General features: G+C 38.8%; 1 protein-coding gene across 2 annotated transcripts in view; it reads left to right on the forward strand.

Annotated features, from left to right (window-relative positions):
• Positions 1-22446, forward strand: part of LOC105224211 (E3 ubiquitin-protein ligase TRIM9) — a 247688-nt gene that overhangs the window by 210465 nt on the left and 14777 nt on the right. For both annotated transcript variants that reach the window (XM_049446481.1, XM_049446482.1), the window contains exons 3-6: positions 16618-16713; positions 18186-18317; positions 19620-19721; positions 20017-20176. In XM_049446481.1, the coding sequence (XP_049302438.1) occupies positions 16618-16713; positions 18186-18317; positions 19620-19721; positions 20017-20176 (490 nt within the window). The remainder of the gene's footprint in view (positions 1-16617; positions 16714-18185; positions 18318-19619; positions 19722-20016; positions 20177-22446) is intronic.

Raw genomic sequence — 22446 nt, forward strand, 5'->3', positions numbered from 1 at the left:
TTTTTGTAATATGGATACCACCGTCTTGTCCACCACTTGTGGTAAATATATAACAGATGATCCAAAGTACCAAAGGCGCCTTTTTCAATATGCATTTTTGAGATATCATACATGAGTCCTGTCAAGCTGTTCATTATTAGATAATATTTGGCCGAATAGACTACGTTCCAGCATGCAGTCAGACTGATGTACACGAAGGTCGGACTGACGTATAGTACGACTTGGCGCATTTTACACCGAGATCGAAAATTGAAAGCGTACAAAATACTGCTTAAGACCTTCCCAAGCGAAATCGCCTCGCTCTATGGGATCTTCAAAAGTTCCAAGAAGATCCGACGTTTATGATCTAAATTTTGTTCAACGATGAGGCCCATTTCTGGTTCAATGGGTATGTAAGCAAGCAAGATTGCCGTACTTGAGACGAAGAGCAACCTAAAAAGATTCAAGAGCTGCCATTTCATACAAAAAAATAACGGTTTGCTGTGGTTTGTGGGCCAGAGGAATCGTCGGTCCATATTTCTTCATAAATGATGCCGGTGAGAACGTTACCGTCAATGAACCGTTATCGCGCCATGATAACCGACAATTTGATGCCAGAAATTGAAGCTCGGGATCTCAGCGATATTGGGTTACAACTAGACAGCGCCACTTCCCACATATCGTATCAATTAATGGTTTTATTGGTCGGTGGTGGATTGGTCGCCAAGATCGTGTGATATCACACCTTTAGACTTTCTCCTATGGGAATATGTAAAGTCTAAAGTCTATGCGGAGAATCCCGCTTCAATTCAGGCCTTGAAGCAAAACCTGACGCGTGTCATTCGCCAGTTACTAATCGAAATGCTCGAACGAGTCATCGAAAATTGGACTCAACAGATGGACCATCTGAGACGTAGCCGCGGCCAACATTTGAAAGAGATAATCTTCAAAAAATAAATGCCAAAGAATGTCTTTCTGAATAATAATAAACATTCCCCATTAAATTTGAAATTTCTTTACTTTTTCTTCAAAAAAATAAGGAACCTCGAAATGGATCACCCTTTAGCATCCGTAAACAGCACTTCACTTCGTCATTCATGTTGAGTCAGACTATAAACCTGGTTGACTTTAAAGGCAAAGTGTCAACAAAGAAGCAAACTAAAGCGGACGGCATAATCCTAATTTATGCGCAAATAATGATGAGCACGACAATATGACTTGTTGCAACCGCAAGCAGACCGGCACCACCGGTGCAATAACAAATAAAAATCCATTTTGCGGAGCGAAAATGACGTGAAGGGTGAGGTAGCAGGGAAAACCACAAATAAAACCTTTAGTAAGGAAGGAGTATATGTAGTATATTGGAACGTTTGGAATTCACATGAGAACATGTAAGCGATAGGAAGTGTTTGGTTGTATAGAAGAAGCTTGTTGCCTTAGTGTCCGAATTGCGACTTTTACATCGATGGTGATTATTTGGATTATGATGGGCTTTATTGCAAAACATTATATTTTGTAAATATATGGATAATATATAAGAAAAATCGTAGCTCGGTCGGTTCCCTAGTGCCTCTTATTGGAAACTATTTGCTTGCCTTTATATGCATTCTTTCTCTAATGGAAATTATGCGTAAATCAAAAGTCACGCGACTGCGAGCAGCAATATCCTCATGATCCTTAATGCGTCACTTTGTCATGTGAATGGTTATTGTTTCGGGTAGACTTTTGTGCCACCTTTCTGCTGCCTTTGGGTGCACTAAGCCATTCTACGCTGGATACCCGACAAAGTGATCAATAACAATTGAGTTGCCGATTGGGGGTAGTTAAAGTCGCATTTGGATATCTTTGCTTCTTTAGAAAGTGCTTCTTTGCACATACTTAACCATCAAATGGCTTACACTTATTGAAGTAAGAGCACACGTCGCCGATTATTTATCACTTTCGGCTGCAGCGTCGTGTTCGTCGTGTAATCTCCAAGTGGGTGGCGCACATAATTTAATTAAATATTGAAATTACTCTAACGCAAGCATTATCTGATAATGGACACGTGCATTGTAAAGGGGAATCCATTGAGCAGTTTACTTCGGCTTTGATGGGCGCTTTGTTGTGAGCTCTGTTGTCACTCAAAACTTTAAAAGTATTTTTTGAGATACCGTGTTTTTAAAGTCGTGGTCAAGATATCGCGAAAGCGATTGAATATTTTTTGGCAAAATCCGTTAATTTTATTCAACATAGTTCCTTTCAAGGTTGATACACTGATTACAGCGACCCTCCAACTTTTCGATACTACTTTTGTGATACGATTTGTCCTTTACTTCAAAATAGGGCTCAGTTTCGACGACCAACTCTTCATTCAACGAAAATTTCTTCTCACTTAGGATTCTTTTAAGATCTTAGAACAGAAAATAGTCACTCGGAGTCAGATCTGGAGAATATAGTGGATGTGAAAGCAATTCAAAGCCAAATTTATGAATTTTCCCGTTGTTTTCATTGATTTCTGACACCTGGTGATGTTTTCCTTTCTGTTTGTTCAAATGCGGCCGTTTTTCGGCGTTTTGGTTCTTTAAATTATCCAATAACACTTTATAATAGTCGCTGGTGATGGCTCTTTCTTTTTCAAGGTAGTCAATAAATTATAAATTATTCTATGCGTAACCCAAAATACAGATGTCCCGGGTTTATCCACGCTTTGGAGCGGGTTCATCATGTGCATTCCACTCAGATGACGATCGATTTGACTTCGGAGTGAAATAATTGTCACATATCGATGTAAAAACTGTGGTTTATTCCGCCTGAACATCTCCAAACATTGTTCCGAATCATTAACTCGTCCTTGTTTATGGTCAAATTTGAGCTCACGCGGTGACCAGTTTGCACAGAGCTATTTGATACCCAAATATTCGTGAACGATATGATGTATACGTTCAGTTGATATCTTAAGAATGCCTGTTATCTCGAACAACTTCACTTTATTGGCACCCGAAATTATGTTGTAGTCTTTTATAATTTATTCGTCGGTAACAACCTCTTTTGGGCGTCCACTGCCCCCGTATTCGGTGCTCATTTCTTAGCATACCAACCCTTAATGGTTAATTTTCCTGACTCAGTGTCCGGAAACGGATTATTATTTGACGCAACAGTACAATCTCCCAAGAAATTGTTTAGATCGGAGCACTATAGCATATAGCTCCCATACAAACTGGCCGATCAAAATCAAGTTCTTGTATCGAAACTTTTGTATATGTGTAGATTATTAAAGCCTCGCTGCAACCGAAGTTAACATTTCTTCTTGTTTCACATTAAAATGAAGACTACAACAAGAATACCAAAGAAGAATATGAATATTTGTGTAACCTAAATTTTAAATCACTCTTTATCGCAGTCATTAAGCGCTGTGTAGAGTGCAATATAAATGCAATTTGTCATACAAAAATATTTACACTTTCAAGCCAGCCGATCATCGCCTTCGCGCAGGCATTTAGAGCTGATGGTGTCTCACATTTGGTGTCTTTCCTTTTATGTCTTTCATTTAAGAAATTTATTTTTAGTCTTTATAGCTACATAATGGCTTGCGGCGGACGTTGTGTTTATTATTTTTGCCACCCGCTCACTCACTCGTTTAGTTATTTGTTTATGTCATTGCAAGATGCCATTTGTCGTGCGGCGGCCAGCCTTATTGAAATTGGGTTGAGTTTATTTTGTTAGACACTCGGTCATGATGCAACTGCTTTCCTGACCAGCATGTGCTCTGACTTTCTGCTGACTTTCAACACTAACTGCAACTTGAACTTAGCCCATTTACCGCAATCCAATTGTGAAATTTGGCAACCCATTTCGAGTGCTTTACACACTTACTTGAAGAACTGTTGCATTTTGCGGTGTTGCTGTAAAGCTTTACATCATCTGCCCAGCTGTGTTCATCCTACTTCCCAGTTAGCTGTCTGCTCCATAAGTTTGTCTGCTTTCCCTATTATACTCGTACGTTTTCGTTTAAAATTCCATTATCCATTTCCTTATTTGTTTTCTCTGCGCTGATTGCCGTCTACGGTCTTGGTCTCTTCTTCGTTTGCTGTAGTGTCATGCCATAAATCAACGATAATTCATTTAAATTCATATGTCGTCATATTGTAAGACTCACTCTGTCATATGTCATACCATTTTATATAAAATATAGTTTTGCGAGTATGTCTGTATGACATAAAATATAGAGTATATCTTAAGATTGTATGTGGTTCATATTGCTCGCTGAAGCGCTTCGAATTACATTTTCTCCTGGTTTTCACCTCAAAATTTACTACAAACCACGTACTTTGCTTTTGGTTTTGTTGTTAGTTAAATTTTTTTTTGTTAGCTTTTGCCTAGAAATGTAGTCAGTTGGACTTGAGATGGATATAGTCACTTTCTTCGTATGAATATTTGCTGTTGAAGCAATTCAGAGATTGAGCTTACAGTCTTCTGGTTGACAAATTATCTGATTGATGAAATACATAGGTTCTGTTGAATACTAAATTGCTGAAGGCATGGGTCCTTGCCTTACGTGTTTTGTAAACAAGTTATATTTGAATTCAATCGTCCCTTGATACCATTTTTGTAGGACGATTTGTACTTTGCTTCTAAATATGCCACAGTTTCGGCGATCACCTCTTCATTCGACGAAAATTTTTTCTCAGCGAGCATTTTTTTGAGATCTTGGAACAGGAAATAGTTACTGAAGGCCAGATCAGGAGGACAACGTTGGTTGTGGAAACAATTCCAAGTCCAATTCATGAATTTTTGCCATCGTTTTTAAGGACTTATGAAACGATGCATTGTTTTGGTGAAACAACGCCTTCATTGTTTTTCAAATTCAACCCTTTTTGGGGATTTCGTCCTTTAAATTATCCAATAACGCTATGTAATAGTCGCTGTCCTTCCTTTTTCAAGGTAGTGAATAAAAATTATACCATAAGCATCCCAAAAAGCAGACCCCAAACCTTCCCCCTTGGTTTTTTTCCACGCTTTGGAGCAAGTTCATCGTGTGCTTTCCACTCGGACGACTGTCAGTTGGACTTCGGAGTGAAATGATAGAGACATGTTTCAGCCATTGTCACATATCGTCTCAAAAACTGGGGTTTATTACGCTTAAACATCTCCAAACACTGCTCCGAATCATCAACTCGTCGTTGTTTTGAGTCAAAAGTGAGCTCGTATGGCACCCACATTGCAGGTTTCTCATACCCAAGTATTCGTCCGATATCTCGAACAACTTCACTTTACAATCATCCGACATTATTTTGTGGAGTTTTTGTTATTTTCGTCTGTAACGGTACTCATTTTATTCTGTCTAAACTCAGCAGACCAATCCTTGATGGTTGATTGTCCTGAGGCAGTGTCTGGAAATTCGTCGTTAAACTAAGTTCTAGCTTCAGCTGTATTTTTTTTCTTTCAAAAAGCAATATGATGTTAGGGCTAACTAAAAATAATATGGTTTTAATATTAGCAGCGCCATCTATATATCAGGCAGGATAATTTTCAATTGACCTGCACATGTACATAGTTGGCCTCAAGAGACTTCGTCTTCATTTCATAAAAATAATGTATAACAAGCTTAATATTTGCATTAAAAAATTCAATAACTGAAAGTTTATAGTAAATCGGCAATTGTTTGAAATACATATGGTAGTCGTTATTTCACATCCACAAGGAAAGCAGGTCATTTGTTCACATTTCCCATAAGTTGCCTCACTTATTTGATAACAAAAAAGAAAACTTGCAAGTGAATATGAAGCTCGTAGCTATTTACAGTTTTATGACAAAAGCCATTACTCACCCACTCACACACACACCCACATTTTCAACATTTACATTAATATGTATAATCATATCGGTGTCCTAGTTAGTGCCGTTGCGATTCACATATTTTTCGGCGATTTATGACTATAATAATCCACACAGGCAAACATACGGCTGTTGAAATATTGCACATCTTTATGTGCGGCTTGTGATTAACGAGGCTGCCGAATGCACCGTGTGACCCTTGTAACACATCAATGACCAACAGGTTGTTTGACAAAATGTGAATAGTTTCTTACACTCACATACACATACATACCTATCACTTTATGTGGTCACGTTCCATATGGCAATGCAATATGGTTATATAATAAAAGTTCGGTCGAACTAATGTTTAAGTTTCATTAGCCAAGTGTAGTGAGTAATCACGCTTTTTTAAAATCGACTAGTTGTAAAGTGCTTTAGAACTAGTATCTGCGGCAAACCCAGGTAATCAGCTGATTGCCTCGTTTTTCACACACGCTATTGTTATTTTTTTAATGCTACTTGGATATTCCGGAGATGTCAGTTGGCACATTTTGGTAACAATATATGAAGTATACTAGTCGCTAAACTAGTTAAAAACGGACTAGTTCAATTTATATACTCAGGAGATTTTGATTTATACTTTTATCGCGTCTGTTGCTACATTTTGAGTTATGAAATGTACTAGTATCATAACTAGTTTAAAACGGACTTGTTAAATTTATATAGTTAGTAGGTTTTTATTTAGATTTAGTTCATGTCAATTGTCATATTTTTGTTTATGATATATACTAGTCCCTTTACTAGTTCAAAACAGACCAGTTCTAATTATATGCTAAACTAATTTTTTATTTGTATTTTGTTCATGTCAGTTATCACATTTTGTTAATAATGGATGAAAGGTACCGGTATCTTACTAGTTCAAAAGAGACTAGTTCTATTAATATACTCAGGAGGGTTTTATATCACATATTGTTCAAAAATTAGTCATCGATGTAATTATGGGTTCCTTTTGAGCTAACTTTCCAGTTTCCAAAAAATGTTAATTACTTTTCAGACTAGTTAAATTGCAAACAGAAACTTGTAGTGGAAGTGCTATTTTTCTGACTACTTCGACACTGTCTCAGATACATATGTATGTTACATAGGTATGTGTGTCGTACATACTTATGTACTCGTATGCAGGTGAATATAAAATAACTCCATAAAAGGCCGAACATGAAAATTGATTAGAAACTAGCAATTTATGATTTTTGTTAGTTATTATAAAATATGTTCAAAATTTGGTTGTCAACATTTTCTGAGTTTCTTCAACTTTGAACCTTTGCCAAATGTGGTTAGGTGTTACTAAATCCATGTACACAAACAGATATATATGGTACATACATACGTAGCTTTAAAAGGCATAAAAAGTAATAATTTAATACGCTGAGCATGAAATTTTTAAACAACTGCAGAAAACAATATTGATATGATTACTCACCAACAAAAAATAATTAAAAACGTTAAATGTGGCAGCACCAAAGCTATAGAACCCCACATAAAAGGACATAAATAGATATTTATCTTGATTCTGACCGATCGGTTTTATGGCAGCTGGATTACTATGAGCAAAAAATAGTAAAACATTGTTCATAATTTCAAATTTCGAAATTTATTCTTTCAAAATCGTTCTCCTCAATCCCAATTGCCGCGAATACTCTTGTGCAACCGTTTTTTTTTCAATCCTCGAAACAGTTGTTAAAGTCAATTTCCGGAATAGCCTTCAATGCGCGTAGCGATTCACGTTTAATGTCTTCAATTGACTCAAAACGGTTTCCCCGGAGCGGTCGTTTGAGTTTGCTGAATAGCCAGAAGTCACACGGAGCTAAATCAGGTGAACACAGTGGTTGCGACAAGATATTCGTTGACACTGTGGCGAAAAACTCACGAAGAATAAATGAAGTATGCGTCGAAGCATTATCGTGGTGCAAAACCCAAGAGTTGTCGGCCCATAATTCCGTTCTCTTTTTACGAATAGCTTAGTGCAAACGACGCATAACACTACAATAGTATTATTTGTTTGACAGTTTGACCAGTTGGAAGGAATTCGGAGGGCACCACACTTCGATAATCGGAACTGTAGACATAACTTTGATTTTTGACCTACTTTGACGTGGTTTTATCTGCTTCATCTCATCTTTACCGCAATTTCTGCCTACTGATAGTCTGTTTCCAGGTCGTAAGCATAGATCCAAGATTCATCGCCAGTAATAATATGTTTTATGGCATCATGGTGTTCGGAAAGCATTGTTTCACAGACATTAACGCGACGCTATTTTTTTTTTAAATTTCGTGATTTTGGAACCAATCGTGCTTTCACTTTTCTTAGACCCAAATGATCTTTAAAAATTATTTTTACTGATTCTTCCGATATTCCAACGATGCCGGTAAGATCTGAGACTGTCAATCGTTAATTCAAGTTGTTTATTTTATTGACGTGTTAATCATCAATAATCAGTTGATGTTGATGGCCGCCCTGGACGTAATTCGTCGTCAACTCGTTGTAGACCCTCTTTGAATAATTTACAAACAATTGTTATCGAAAGCATTTCCTCCTTTCGCTGTATCTTAATTTACTGAAGTATATTAATGTCGTCGTATATCTCGTATAACTCATCGTTCCATCGACTTCAGTATTCACCATTGCCAATAAGCAAAGTACCATAAATCTCCCCATAATCTTAATCTCGAAAACTCGTAACGCCGACTCTTCAGTTATTGTCATCTTCCATGCCTCTGCACCTTTTGTGACGGGGATGGTGACTTGTAGAATTTAGTCTTTGTTCGTCGAGAAAGGACTTTACTTTTCAATTGCTGACTCAGTCCGAAGTAGTATCCTTAACACGTTTGCAGTGGTCGTCGTCTAAATGGGAGTCTCTCATCCGAGGCTGTTGTATCTTTACAATTAGTGCTGGAGAGGGATGATTGACCTTCACACTTTGTCTCGCCATCAAAGGAACGTTTTTCGGCTACCCAGAAGATAATTGGAATCGTTTCTGGCCACTCCCACGTAAATAATGCTCAGAACACTTTCCTCACTTGCGTGCACTTCTATACATGGCTCTTTCCTTAGCGCAAATATATTGTCAAATATACTAGACCTCTATACAAGGACTGGATTTTGATCGACGGTTTGTCTGGCAGCTATATGCTTTAGAACTTGTATTTTATTGTTCAGTTCATATGGAAGCTTTATGCAATAGTGGTTCGATATCGGCAGTTCCAACAAAGACCAAATTCTTCGAGAGAAAAGAACGTGTTCAAAATTTCAGATCGATATCTCAAAACCTAAAGGAATATTTTACGTATGTATATACAAACAGACGGACATGGTTAAATCGACTCAACTCATCACGCTGATCATTTATATACGAATATACATATATTTTATAAACTCGCCGACGTTTCCTTCTGGGTGTTACAAACTTCGTATCAAACTTAATATACACTGTTCAGGGTATAATAAAAATTAAGCAAATAAGCGAATACAATAAAATGACAGAAAATAAAATATTACAAAATTTTTATAATTAAACTTTACCACCAAAAATATGTATTTATCTTTGTTCGTCTTTCTCTTCAAAAAAGCAAATGTCGCTTTATTTGTTTCATACCTTTTGGCTACGACTGCTGTCTGTAGTCGTCGCAGTCAAGACAATAACGGTCTATAAATTAAAAAAAAGTTGTGCTCATATCAACAGCTTCAGCAGGCACATGCCATTTGTACAACAATACAAACAACTGTATGTGTAATTGCAGATAAGAACACACGAAGTATAAATGTTCCTGGCCAACGACAAAGCGAAAGTGGCAGCCAAAAGTAACTGACTGCCTGCCTCTAAGCTAGAGTTGGGAAACCAAAGGCGCAGAGCGCCAACCAACCAAACATAATAAACTTGTTGTAGTGGCATATAAATCGTGAAATATTTTTGCAACAGTTACAAGAACATGAGTGATAAAAATTACAGGATGAGACGAGCTTCGGAGAAGTCGAACCAGTTTGGCGGCTAACTAGCGAGCTTAAGTGTGGGGAACGTAACTATTTACGAGTGTTTATTGAAATGGCTCGAGCGAAGCAGAAATGCGTTGCGCTTACGCATGAACACGCAACGCACTTAGGCGACTCGAGGAGTTGAAATTGCTGCAGCGCCAAAAACACTTTGTCACTCAGGGAGTCTGTCAAAACTGTCGCCACTGTCAGCGGCATGGCCATAAACCTGACAGTGTGTACGAGCACCACCACTGTCGGCAACAACAAAACGAGCAAGAACAATATCAAATGAATAACAACAATAACTGCGTTGCCAATGTCATTGCTGAGCAGCGCTAGGCAGACGACAGCACAAAAAGACAGACACGAGCGGCAGACAGGCAGAGCGCAGCACGTGATGACGTAATAGTTTCTTTCTAGTTTGTTTTTTCTTTGCAACGAGCAATCAGTTTGCTGCAAAAAAGCTATTTAAAATGTAGTAGCTGCCACCGAAAGAGGCAAAGACAAGCAACTGAAAGTCTTGGTTGGCGTTTGCAACATTTAAATTCTTGCTACGCTCAGTCGTGTTGCAAGGTTGCAAGGTCTACATCACGACGATCTTTGTTGTTATGTTGCTTGTGGTAGTTAGATAACAATCGCAGACACTTTGGCACCAACAAGGCAGCAGACTTGCGAGTTCACATGCATATTCTTATATCTATTTTGTAGCCTACACTCAGAGCAATTGGTTAGGAAATATGTAGTTCACAACTAGTATGAAACACAGACCTCACTAGTCAAGACGTAATTACTACGTTCATACTACGGTTCTTCCGAATCCTCTCTCACTGCGCAGTAGAGCTGACACTTTGAGGCAACTTCTCCGCGCATATATGTACCTCTAAGGGGAATATGGAGTCGCTAAAGAGGAGGCGCATTTAGCGATTTTAAAGATGGATCGCAGCTCAAGGCGAAGGTAGGAGAAGAGGTCTCTTGTCGGGAGCTCTCAATTAACTCATTTGTTCTTCAGACTACCAAATTCCTGAAGTGTCTTTCAATCAAAAGTTGCAGCCATGAAGATAGCAGCAGATGTAATTCTTTGAAGTGCTTCCTATTTTACAGAAGTAAACATTCACTTCGATATAAGAGCTGCTATATACGTATAGGCCTTGAGCTCGCTGACAATGAGCTCAGAGCTACTGTCAAAGAGTGCATGACCTCAATAGCTGTAATAACAAGCTACTTCCCTACTAAACTTGTCTGGGGGGGGTACCTGGCCGTAGTGAAATCATCAGAAACTGTAAAGCCGATGAGGTTGCAAGCCTTACCTAAACTTCATCGGAATGGGAATGAGCAGGGGTTCCCCTGTCATCGTGCATTCGGGCGCTGGTTCTGTGGACCTTGCGTTAGCTTCTACAACCAGCACATTTTGCCCAGAGAGAAACGTAAAATATTCATTGAACTGCTAGCTCTTAGTAAGGTTCACATAGCCGCAGTGATAGTTGCCTTAACTGAACACTGACCCAATGGCTCCAACGCGGTGAGCCTAAAGCTTTTGGAGGACTTAATTTATCAAAAATACAAAAAGGAAAATGAGATGGCCACACTAGACCGCGTCATTCAATGATTGCCTGTCCAAAGGCATTATGTCTTTTTGATCCATACCTGGGAATTTTCGGCATCAAACTTTTAATCCAAAACATTGAAGTGCCGATACTGGAATATCTATACATACATATATATCGGCCAATATGCCCATATCTTAGCTTACAGTCAGTTTAAGAAAGATTTGAGAAAAATAAAACTCAGAACTTTCGAATGATCTAAGGAGATGTACTTTTTTCAATAGCATTTTTCTGACAGATCACGCCTTAGTCGTGTCAAGCTGTCGTGTTATTTTTGTTCAGTATTGTTTGATATTTCATCACGGAAAGACTTACGCCTGAACAACGTTTACAAATCGTTTACGTTTCGCGCGCTTCGCTCATCTTATGGCAACGCAATCAGCCTATTGAGTGTACTATCCGCAACACCATCTTACTACATTACTTGGAAAATAGACCACGTCCAGCACGCAGTGAAGAAAATATAGCAGCCGGAGCTGAGAGTGAATCCGATGACCGTGGAGAGTCGATTCAGTGCCGTTCGCAGCAACTCGGACTGACGTATGGAACCACATGGGGCATTTTACATCGAGATCTTAAGCGATCCTAAGCGACATCGCTTCACTCTCTGGACTCTTGAAAAGTTTCAAGGATAGCCGACGTTTTTGAGCCAAATTTTGTTCAGCGATGAGGGCTATTTCTGGCTCAATGAATATGTGAGGAAAGAAAATTGCCGCATTTAGTATGAAGAATAATCTGAAGAGATTCAAGAGCTACCGTTTTATACAGAAAAAGCAACGCTTTAATGTGGTTTGTGGGAGAGTGGAATCATCGGTCCATATTTCTTCAAAAATGAAGTCGGTGAGAATCTAAACGTCAACAGCGATCATTATCGCGTCAAGATAACCGACTATTTGATGCATGAAATTGGAGCTCGTGATCTCGGCGACATTTGGTTTCGAGAAGACGGCGCCACTTCCCACACCTCACATCAATCAATGGATTTATCGATGAGCACGTTTTGTACCGGTTGATTGGCCACCAAGATCGAGTGATACAACGTTTACTATGGGGTTATGTAAAGTCTAAAGTCAATGCGGATAATCCCACTTCGATTCAGTCTTTGCAGCCAAACATCACGCATTGTACTCAATGGACGGATTATCTGAAACGTAGCCGCAGCCAACATTTGAAACAGATAATCTTCAAAAAAATAAATGCCAAAGAAAGTTCTTTCGAACGATAATAAATATTGCCCATCAAATTTGAAGCTTCTGTGTTTTTTCTTTAAAAAATTAGGAAGCCTCGACACCTGGTAATGAAATGAATTACAACTTTTGGATATAACCTCAAAAATTTAAATTAAAAAATTCAAATATCCAAGCCAAATTTAAGTCAAAAACATTTTTAGGTAATATTTAAACATTAAATTCACTTTTTCAACAATTCGCACATCAGACACCACAAAAAATTCAATCACCATTACATAATCTAGCATTTTAACTGTAAACTTTAAACTTTAAAACTTGCAATTCGAAGAAACTCTGCTACACATTACCTGCCACATTTTGTAGCGGAAGGCGGAAGCGAAAACCGCAAGAAATTCTGCAGACTGACAGTGACAGCTGTTGTTGTGGGAAACGAGCAAAGCAAATTGAGTAAGGAATCGAATAATTAAAGCAAAGGAATATAAATAAACGATGTACCTTAAGCATAATTGGTTTACATATGAAAAAGTGTGTGCAGCATGACTTGCATTTAATTTGCAATTTTAATTTAGAATTTCACTCACCGCTCGCTTTGCGTGAGTGAGGTAGTCTGTCTGTTGCTGGCAGTCATTTTCTGCCAAACTTTTACCGTTGGCACTACTGTCAGTTGTAACGAGCCAAGGGTTGGCGTGTTGATATGTCCTGTGGTTATTTTCTACTTAACATTTCAATTCATTAGAATTAACTCGTTTGTAAAGTCGCTCGGCGTTGCTTCTTGTGCTGCCTTTTTCTCATTATGCCTTTGTAACAGATATTTTTTGTTGGCTTTTGTTGATGTAAAACATATTTAAACATCCTAATGAACCCGTTGCATAACACCCGACCAACGACGTAGTATAGAAAATGAGGCGCGGAGAACGCAAACCTGCCTCCAGCTAAACAAAGTGCCGGCATTGTGCATATGTATCCTGCTACAAGTATGTATCCTTTGCGGCTGATCCCATGACTCACCACTCGGCTATTCAATGAGATTTATTAAACGTAGGCTTGTTGTATTTGTATGTCTACTCACCCAGATGAATTGTTTTGCAGGTAAATTAGCAACCGACTGCTTTGAGTCCGAATGCGAACTCCACTTGCAGCGCTGACTTCAGCTTCAACCACCATATTGCGCATACGTCCTGTGCGCTTAGCGTGGATAGAGAGTGGGTAATGGGTCCTTCTGCGCTATGATATGTGAGAGTATGCCTATCAACGCCTATCGCTGCTACTGCTGCTGTTTAACGGTGTTTCTACGCCATGACAGCTGCTGAAAACATTTCCTGCTTGTAGCGCCGGCATATCTACTCACGCACACACACTTACAATAAGCTCATCCTCACATGCACATCCGTTTAGTTGCAGCTGTCCGCCACACGACCTATTCAAATTAAATGAAGTAAATTCCAAACTTTCATTCCTATGACCGCTTCATTCGCTCGGCGGCTCAGCGGCTTGGGGTCGCTGTGTCTGCTTGGCTTGGCGGTCGGCCGTCTCTTGTCTGTCTATTTGCCGTTGCGCTTATCTGCCACACATCTGACTGCAGCCGTGGCAACGAGAGCTGGTGGCGTCGGCGGCGGCGCCTCATGCCACCTTCATAAAGGTACATATGCTGCGGAAGCATTTGGCAGAATGATATTTGTGCTTACAGCAGCTCTATACAAGTGTGCTTACATACGCCTTTGTATGGTATGTATGGATGTATGCATAGGTTATAACTGTTTACATGACTCTGACTGACTGCTAGCTTTATTGGTTTGTGCTCGGTTGGCTGCCATTTGTGTTGTCTATTCGCCTGTGTTTAACTGTGGCAGTGAGCAGACTGCAGAGGTGGCGCGAGTGGCACGGTCCGGGCGACCTTTGTTTGTTTTGTTTGTAAATATTTACTACTCAAACCCCGCGCTATTTCGCCGCCGGCTTTTAAACAACTTCGAGTAGTTGTGGCAATGTTATTGACATGCTGTTACATGGTAATAAATCAATCCAAGTGCTGCAACATGTGTGCTTAGAGATGGCACTGCCACACAACGGCGTTGACATTCGTGTATTTAAATATTGGAGTTGCAAAAAATGCACTAAAACAACAAGTAGGGATGGGTAATATGTATTAATATACTACATTTGCTTCGCATCAGAGGTATTTATATTAAAATCAATCTCATATGAGACATTGGATGATCAATTTCAAGGTTTCCTACTTTTTTAAAGAAAAAAACACAGAAACTTCAAATTTAAAGAAGAAAGTTTACCATCATTCGAAAGAACATTCTCTGGTATTTCTCTTTAAAAGATTATTTCTTTCAAATGTAAGCCGCAGCTACATTTCAGATGATCCATCCTTTGAATCCATCATCGAAAGATGACTCGTTCGAGCATTTCGATCGATAACTGGCGAATGACACGCGCGATGTTTTGCGCCAAGAACTGAATCGGAGCGGAATTGTCCGCTTAGACTTTACTTACTCTAAAGGAAAAAGTTGTACGGTGTAACATCACATGATCTTAGTGGGAAAGCGATCAGCCCAAACTTTGAAAGTATATGCTCACAGAAGTCTTCTTTCAATAAATCCGTTGGTTAATGCAATGTGTGGGAAGTGGGGCCGTCTTGTTGAAACCAAAAGTCACCGAGATCACGAGCTTCAATTTCAGGTATCAAATAGAAGATTATCATAGCGCGATAACGACCGTCATTGACGGTTATGTTCTCACTGGCATTATTTTGAAGAAATATGGACTGACGATTCCACTGCCCCACAAATCACACCAAACTGTTTTTTTCTGGATGGAATGGCTACTCTCCCATCTCCTCAAGTTGATTTTCGTTTAAACAAAATTTGACTCGAAACCATCTGATATTCTTGGAACTTTTCAAGAGCTCATAGAGCGACGCGATGTCGCTTGGTAACGTTGAGCGGCTTTAATTATTGCACAAGCTGTATTGTGTACGCTTTCAATTTAAAGTATCGACGTAAAAAGACTATTGAAAAGAGCACCTCCACTTGGACCAGCCAGGTCCATCTCCACCTGATCTCTTTCCAACAGATTGGAGGTCTTCCTCTTCAACTGCCTTTTCCGACGGGTACTGCGTCAAATACTCTCAGAACTGAAGTATTTTCGTCCATTCGGATGATATTAGCCGCTGTTCTTTAATTCGCTGAACTATGTCAATGTCGTCGTATAACTCGTACTGCTCCTCGTTCCATTGAAAGCTTCCGCAAAACTTTTCTCTCGAACACTTCTAAAGCCGACTCATCAGATGATATCATTGTCCATGCCTGCGTACCCAGTTCGTGAATGATGAGGGACTTGTCGAGTTTGGTCTTTGTTCGTCGGAAGAGGACTTTACTTTTCAATTGCCTACTCAGTCCAAAGCAGCGCCTGCTGGCAAGAGTGATTCTGAGTTAAATTTCAAGACTGAAAGCAAGCTGACATCCGAAGGATATCAGGAGAACTTGTTGAACATATTGTTCATAAAAATTTTGTCATGCGAAAGCCTGAATTGTGCTTCAAATTGCTTTCGTATTCACTGATATAAACCAATCTGATCTCTACTCCAAAGTTCCAATCCAAAGTTCTTAAGTAAAAGTATGGTCTCTGAGAAGAAGTTCGATGCACTAAGAAGCATTTCAAAGAAAGAGACTAATCATATCAAAAGATGTTATCGAAAAGATGGACATGTTATCGGAAAATAAAACTAAATAATTATATAAATTTTTTTTTGTTTTTTTAAGAGTCTTTAAAACATTACAAGAATAGATTTTAGCTTAAATGTTACGTGTGTACAAGTCTTAAATAAGAATCCGTTTTCTAGTGTTTAATTATTTCGATTTTCGGAAAATGCCGCAGAGCAGTCGTCTATCTGCGTGGCACTGAAACTTAGAACCCTCTCACCCGCGTTTAACACACATACACACCAACATTGTATATACTTGTATTCGCCAACTAATAACTTTTCTGTGTCTTATCTTTTTATTTGCAGACGGAACTCTCACATAATTTGCAGCAGTTGTCGGAGAAGGCACGTTCCACCACGGAATTCATACAGCGATTAAAAGGCATGAGTGACAAAGTGACGGTAAGTGAGTGCTCGCGGCGTGCTTCACAGCAAGTTAAAGCGCCGAGCCGAGGGTGAATTTTACGCAAACAAACTATGCATATTTTGTTGTATTTTTTGCTGCACTTAATAAAAAAAATTAAAAAAAAAGAAGGCAGCCAAGAAGATGCCGTGCCTTAAGTGAATGTGGCAACAATTACTTTTTCGTACTTTCATACAACCTTTTTTTTAATATTTCAAATTCTGTAGTGTCCCGGCTTGGAAATAATGAAGGCATGCAACGCTCGAGGGCGCCTCGGCGCGACAGTTACAACTTTCAAAGTACATGCTCTTTTTGTTGTTGTTAAAGCATGTTGCCATTAACGCTAAGCCGAAATTCCTATAGAACTTTCATTAGGAAAACCGCGCAAATTACTGCAGCTTTCATAAAAATAGCGGTATTTACGACGAAACTTTTTAATTACGCATACTCTTTACTCTCCTGTCAGCTGAATTACATTACCTTGCTGTGGGAGCGCGCATGGCTGGGCTGCTAAGACAGTTCGCGTTTACCTTAACGCTGGCAGCGAGTTAATCTAAGCTAAAGCGTGAGCGTAAATAAAGTCAACCCAGAAAATATTTTAACTTCGGTTGCATCGAAGCTATAATACCCTTCCCGGGTGCATATCTTATAGCCTAAAAAGGCATAAAAAGATTATAGTAGGACGATCCGAACAATGTTTTCGTAGAATGTAGCCTTTGACAATGAGCTTTGCCACATTTCGTGAAAATTTCCTTAAAAGAACTTGGTACCGACGTCTCTGATGATGGTCATAAAGAAGAGAAGAAAGTGAGCAATATTTCATATCAATATCTCAACATCCGAGTGACTAGTTCGCGAATATAAATAGTGATCCATTTTGAGATTCCCCACTTTTTTAAAGTAAAAACACAGAAACTTCAAATTTAATGAGGAATGTTTATTATCCTCCGAAAGAACATTCTTTGGTATTTCTTTGTTTGAAGATTATATCTTTCAAATGTTGGCTGCGGCTATGTCACAGATGGTCCATCCGTTGGTTCCAATTTCGATGACTCGTTCGATCACTTCGTCTGATAACTAGCGAATGACACGCCTTACAGGCTTTACATATCCTCACAGGTAAAAGTCTAAAGTCTACTCTACTTGGATCACCCTTTACAAACGGCAAAAATGACTCAGTTCTGCACGCTGATTATCTACACATATATTTACAGAGGTCTCCGACATTTCCTTCTGGGTATTAAGAACTTCGCGGAAATTTAATAAACCCTCTTCAGGGTATACAAATTATTAACAAGCACGAAATAAGCAAACAATGTCTTTTGTATTTCTTTAATTTTAATAAAACTTCATTTTCACTGCCACGTCATGTCATACCTTACTCACAATCCTTCACTTATTTATCTACTTCGTTTTTTCTCTTTTTCGTTTTCTTCTTTTCTAATACTGTCGCTTCTTCATGTCGGAGTAGGAGTCTTGCATGGAGTTCGAAAGATTGGTGACGGCACAATGCGAAGCCTTAATACAAGCAATACACGACCGACGTGAATATCTACTCGAGGCTATACGCATGGATAAGGACACGAAAATCAGAATATTAAAGGTGAGTGAGATAGGAGGAAATTACTTTACTCTTTATATACAAATATATATAAATGTATACTCATGCTTACAAAAGCACTGAAGTAGTGTATTAATATTATAAAAGTAAATAAAAATTAAAAATTATTGAGATTAGAGCGGGTCGGTTTTTCTTCTAGCGTTTAGGGGAAATATTCTACGGATCTTTCGGAATAACTTAGCTCAGGACACTAGTGGTCTGAAAGCAGTTTCGAACCAATATTGTACGGATCATTCTAAACAACTTAGCTTAAGAGACTATGGGTCCGAAAGCAGAGACTATGGGTCTGAAACCAGCTTGAGCCAGCAAATTTTTAGGGAAAATTTATAGAATCTCAATAATCGGCTTTATGGGAGATAAGTGATAGAGTTGTCCGATCTGACCGATTCCAACAAATGATCAATAGAATATTAATATGCACTTATTTACATTTTAAATTTCATTCGGATATCTCAAAAACTGACGCACAAATCTTTATGATTTCCAAAAAGTTTCACATTAAAAATCGCTGGATCGATTGTCTTCCTCTGCTTCCCCGGGTGGGTACTGTGTCGAATACTCTCAGAGCTAGAGCATTTTCATCTATCCGGATGACATAACCTAGCAAGCGTACACGCTGTTTCTTAATTCACTGAACAATGTCAATGGCGTCGTATTTCTCGAACATCTCATCGCTCCATCGATTGCGGTTTCGCCGTTACTCGTTTTCTCCCGAAAACTTGTGACACCAACTCATCAGATGTTGTCATTGGCAATGCCTCTGCATCATATAGCAGGACGGGAATAATAAGTAATTTATAGAGTTTGGTCTTTGTTCGTCGAGAGAGGACTTCACTTCTCAATCGTCTACTCAGATCGAAGTAGCACTTATTGGCAAGAGTTATTCTGCGAGGCTGACATTGTTGGTGATGTTTATGCTGGTTCCAAGATAGACGAAATTATCTACGACTTCGAAGTTATGACTGTCAACAAGAACGTGGGAGCCAAGTCGAGAGTGCGCAGACTGTGTGTTTGATGACGGGAGATATTTCGTCTTGCCTCGTTCATTACCAGACCTATTTGCTCCGGTTCCCGCTTTGCTTATCCAGTCTAGAGAAAGCAAAACTGACGGCGCTCTGTAAATGAACCCGCTCTAATGATGAGACCCACATGTTCCGAACCTTCTTGTGATTTTAGCATAAATATTTAAGATTAATAAACAATTTTTTATAAAAAAAAACATTTTTTTTTGTTTAATATGTCATATTCATGCTTTGTTTTCTCGCTCTCCATTTTTCCATATAGGATCAGCAATCAAATTGCACGGGCAAGTTGCAACAAACCACTGGACTTATACAATTCTGCATTGAGGCGTTGAAAGAGACCGACAGCGCAGCGTTTCTACAAGTAAGTAGAGTAGGAGACTAATTACGGTCTAATAAATTATGCAAATCACCTTAGACTCGACAGTTATGTGTAGATGTCATAATATTCGTTGTATATGTGAGTGTGTGCGCTTTTCACTTTTAACGAGTGCTGCGCCATGGAGCTTGTGTATATTCCCCTTGGTTTTCTCAACCTACTTCATGTCATTTCATTGTTTTCTCTTCCGCACACACACACATATATGTACGTTTGGCGTATACAAGTTGATTTCTAATTAGACGTTTTTACTTTCCCTGTTCGGCGTGCATTCCCACAGGTCGGCTCCATGTTGATTAATCGCGTGGCCAATACGGACATGACCTGGCATCAGGAGGTGACAAATGCCGCTCCGCGTGTCTCGCCAATTGTGGATCTGACGTTGGACGATGCTGCCCTGGTGCGCGCCATTGATAATTTGAATTTTATGCAGATGAAAGGTAAGTCCAAAAGTTGCCGAATAAATTTATTCATAAGTATATATAACTGTATAAAAAATACATACATACCTATCTACATAATCATATAACATAAGTATTCATATACCATAAGTATGTATGCGGAGTATTAATGAGTAGGAGTCATTTCATACATACATACTGCTAATTTTTTGTATCTAAGCATTGCTATGTGAGTTTCCCATATTATGGTAAATGACCGCTAATTAGAAGTATTAACCAGAATATAGTATTTGCATAACATATTGTACTACTTGAAAGCATTAAAAATATAAGTGTAGTTTGGCAAATGATATTTAGTAATCCATATCAGTTTTGAAATGCACCAAAACCAATTAACGAAGTAATTGCTAACCAATTATATAACCAAAATGTTATATTTTCGCTAAATTTGTAATTTACCAGCGGCACCACTTGAAACGTAAATAGTAAATGATTTTGTTTATGGACTTCGACGAACGTAGGTTATTATACAGTGGTGTGCGATAAAATAGAGTCGATAATAAAAAAAGGTATTTAAGACTTGCGCACGATGAAATTAATGAACGAAGCAATTTAAATAATTTTTCCACAGAAAGTCATTCAGTAACTTGTTTTGTGCTCTTCATAATCCTTTTTACTAGGACCCAATATCTGAGTTAGGTGGATTTCCAAATATTCGCACAAAACTATAGTCTTATCATACGACACAACAGCCAATTTGCTATAAGTAATAGGATGAAGCCAAGACAAGCCAAAAAATGTAAAGACCTTTTGGCGTCTTTTGAATGGCAAAAGCCGTGTTTGCAATCACTCCTCGATGTAGAAATCAGTGTTGATAGTTCTAGCTGTAACAAAAAAGCAACAAATTGCTTGCCAAAGCAAAAATTTCTTTGGAAACTTTGTCTTTTTTGTGTGTTTTAACTTCTCTTGAACATTGCCTCTATGGTCTGCATCTTAAAAAATCCATACCTGGAAGCTGAGAAAAGTTCCCAAGCACATACGTCTCATCATTCATAATCCAGCACTCACAATTTTGGAAGAAATCAAGATGAATTCATTTGGCTCGAACTTGTACGGTGCTTTTCTTTTTAAAATGCCTGTCTGGACCCATCTGAACTTGGTAACACTTAAGCCTTGTTTCCATTTTCCTTTTCTGACAAAAGTTTCATAATGTTTTAGTTTTTCGAGTACTTTTCTCCCTCATATGTTGGGATTTTTCGTAAAAAAGTGCTATTGTCTTCTTACTTACGTCAGGGTTCTTAAAACCTTTCGTTCTACCACTTCCTTTCTTCTTATTGAAAGTCAAGTCTTTGCTGAAGATTTATGAACACGCGACACGGTATTCCTGGAAACATTTTCTTTTAATGCCAATGTTTTCATAGTCTAAACTTGGAAAGTAGGTTCAGTTAGGTTAAATGATCGAACTGCTTCATTGTGTTACCAAGAACTCTTATCAAATTGACCATGAAGATGCTTACGACGAAGAGCTTTGAGTCTATCACAAAATTGTTCAGACGGCTAGTATAAGTTTGACTTTTTCTCCTGGTTCGCCGAGGGAATGAATGCCGTCATATTTCAACCTCAGTTTTGCAAAGGCTTGACAATGAACGCGAAATTGTCTAGATATATCCTACTTACCCGCTTCTATACCATTTTGACAATTTTCGTGCGACTGTATTTTTAACCTTAAAGCATGAATGCCTATTGGATAGTGTCCAGTAATAACTTATACGATTGCGGCAAGGTGAAGGTTGAGGCAGAGAATGTAAAGTATGTTTTATGTTCTCTGGTTGAGGCAAGTATGTGGTTCAGTAAGATAACGCAGTCGCGCAGAGGCTAGTTGTCGGCCAACACTTGCTAAGCACACGCGAAGTCCATGGGTCCAGTGCTGGAGCGTAAGAAGACATCAGAGCTTCAACCCATTGCCATTCCGTGATGAGGGAGATAAAGTTGCACCACTTGCTAGCTCATCGACTTTGCAGTTTCTAGGCACCAAGTCTTTTAATGAAGTAGCTTGATGCTATTTCTAGTGCAGATATACACTCCTTGACTAACTTTAAGCACATAATTTGCGAGCTCAACGCGAGTATTGCCGTTCTACTCTCGTTAAAGCAATTCGGAGCAGTAAATCTAATGCTACCTTAATAGGAGTCACTTTCTTTTAGAAGGCTCTTGCTCCAACGTTCCCACCTAGCTTCGATTTCTCCCCGCGCACATATCCCTCGTCGGTTTATCAGCAGAGAAACAGAAACTAGTAGTAACGTCTGCGA

This window comes from Bactrocera dorsalis, chromosome 1, assembly GCF_023373825.1.
Source record: "Bactrocera dorsalis isolate Fly_Bdor chromosome 1, ASM2337382v1, whole genome shotgun sequence".
In the NCBI taxonomy this organism is placed as follows: domain Eukaryota; kingdom Metazoa; phylum Arthropoda; class Insecta; order Diptera; family Tephritidae; genus Bactrocera; species Bactrocera dorsalis.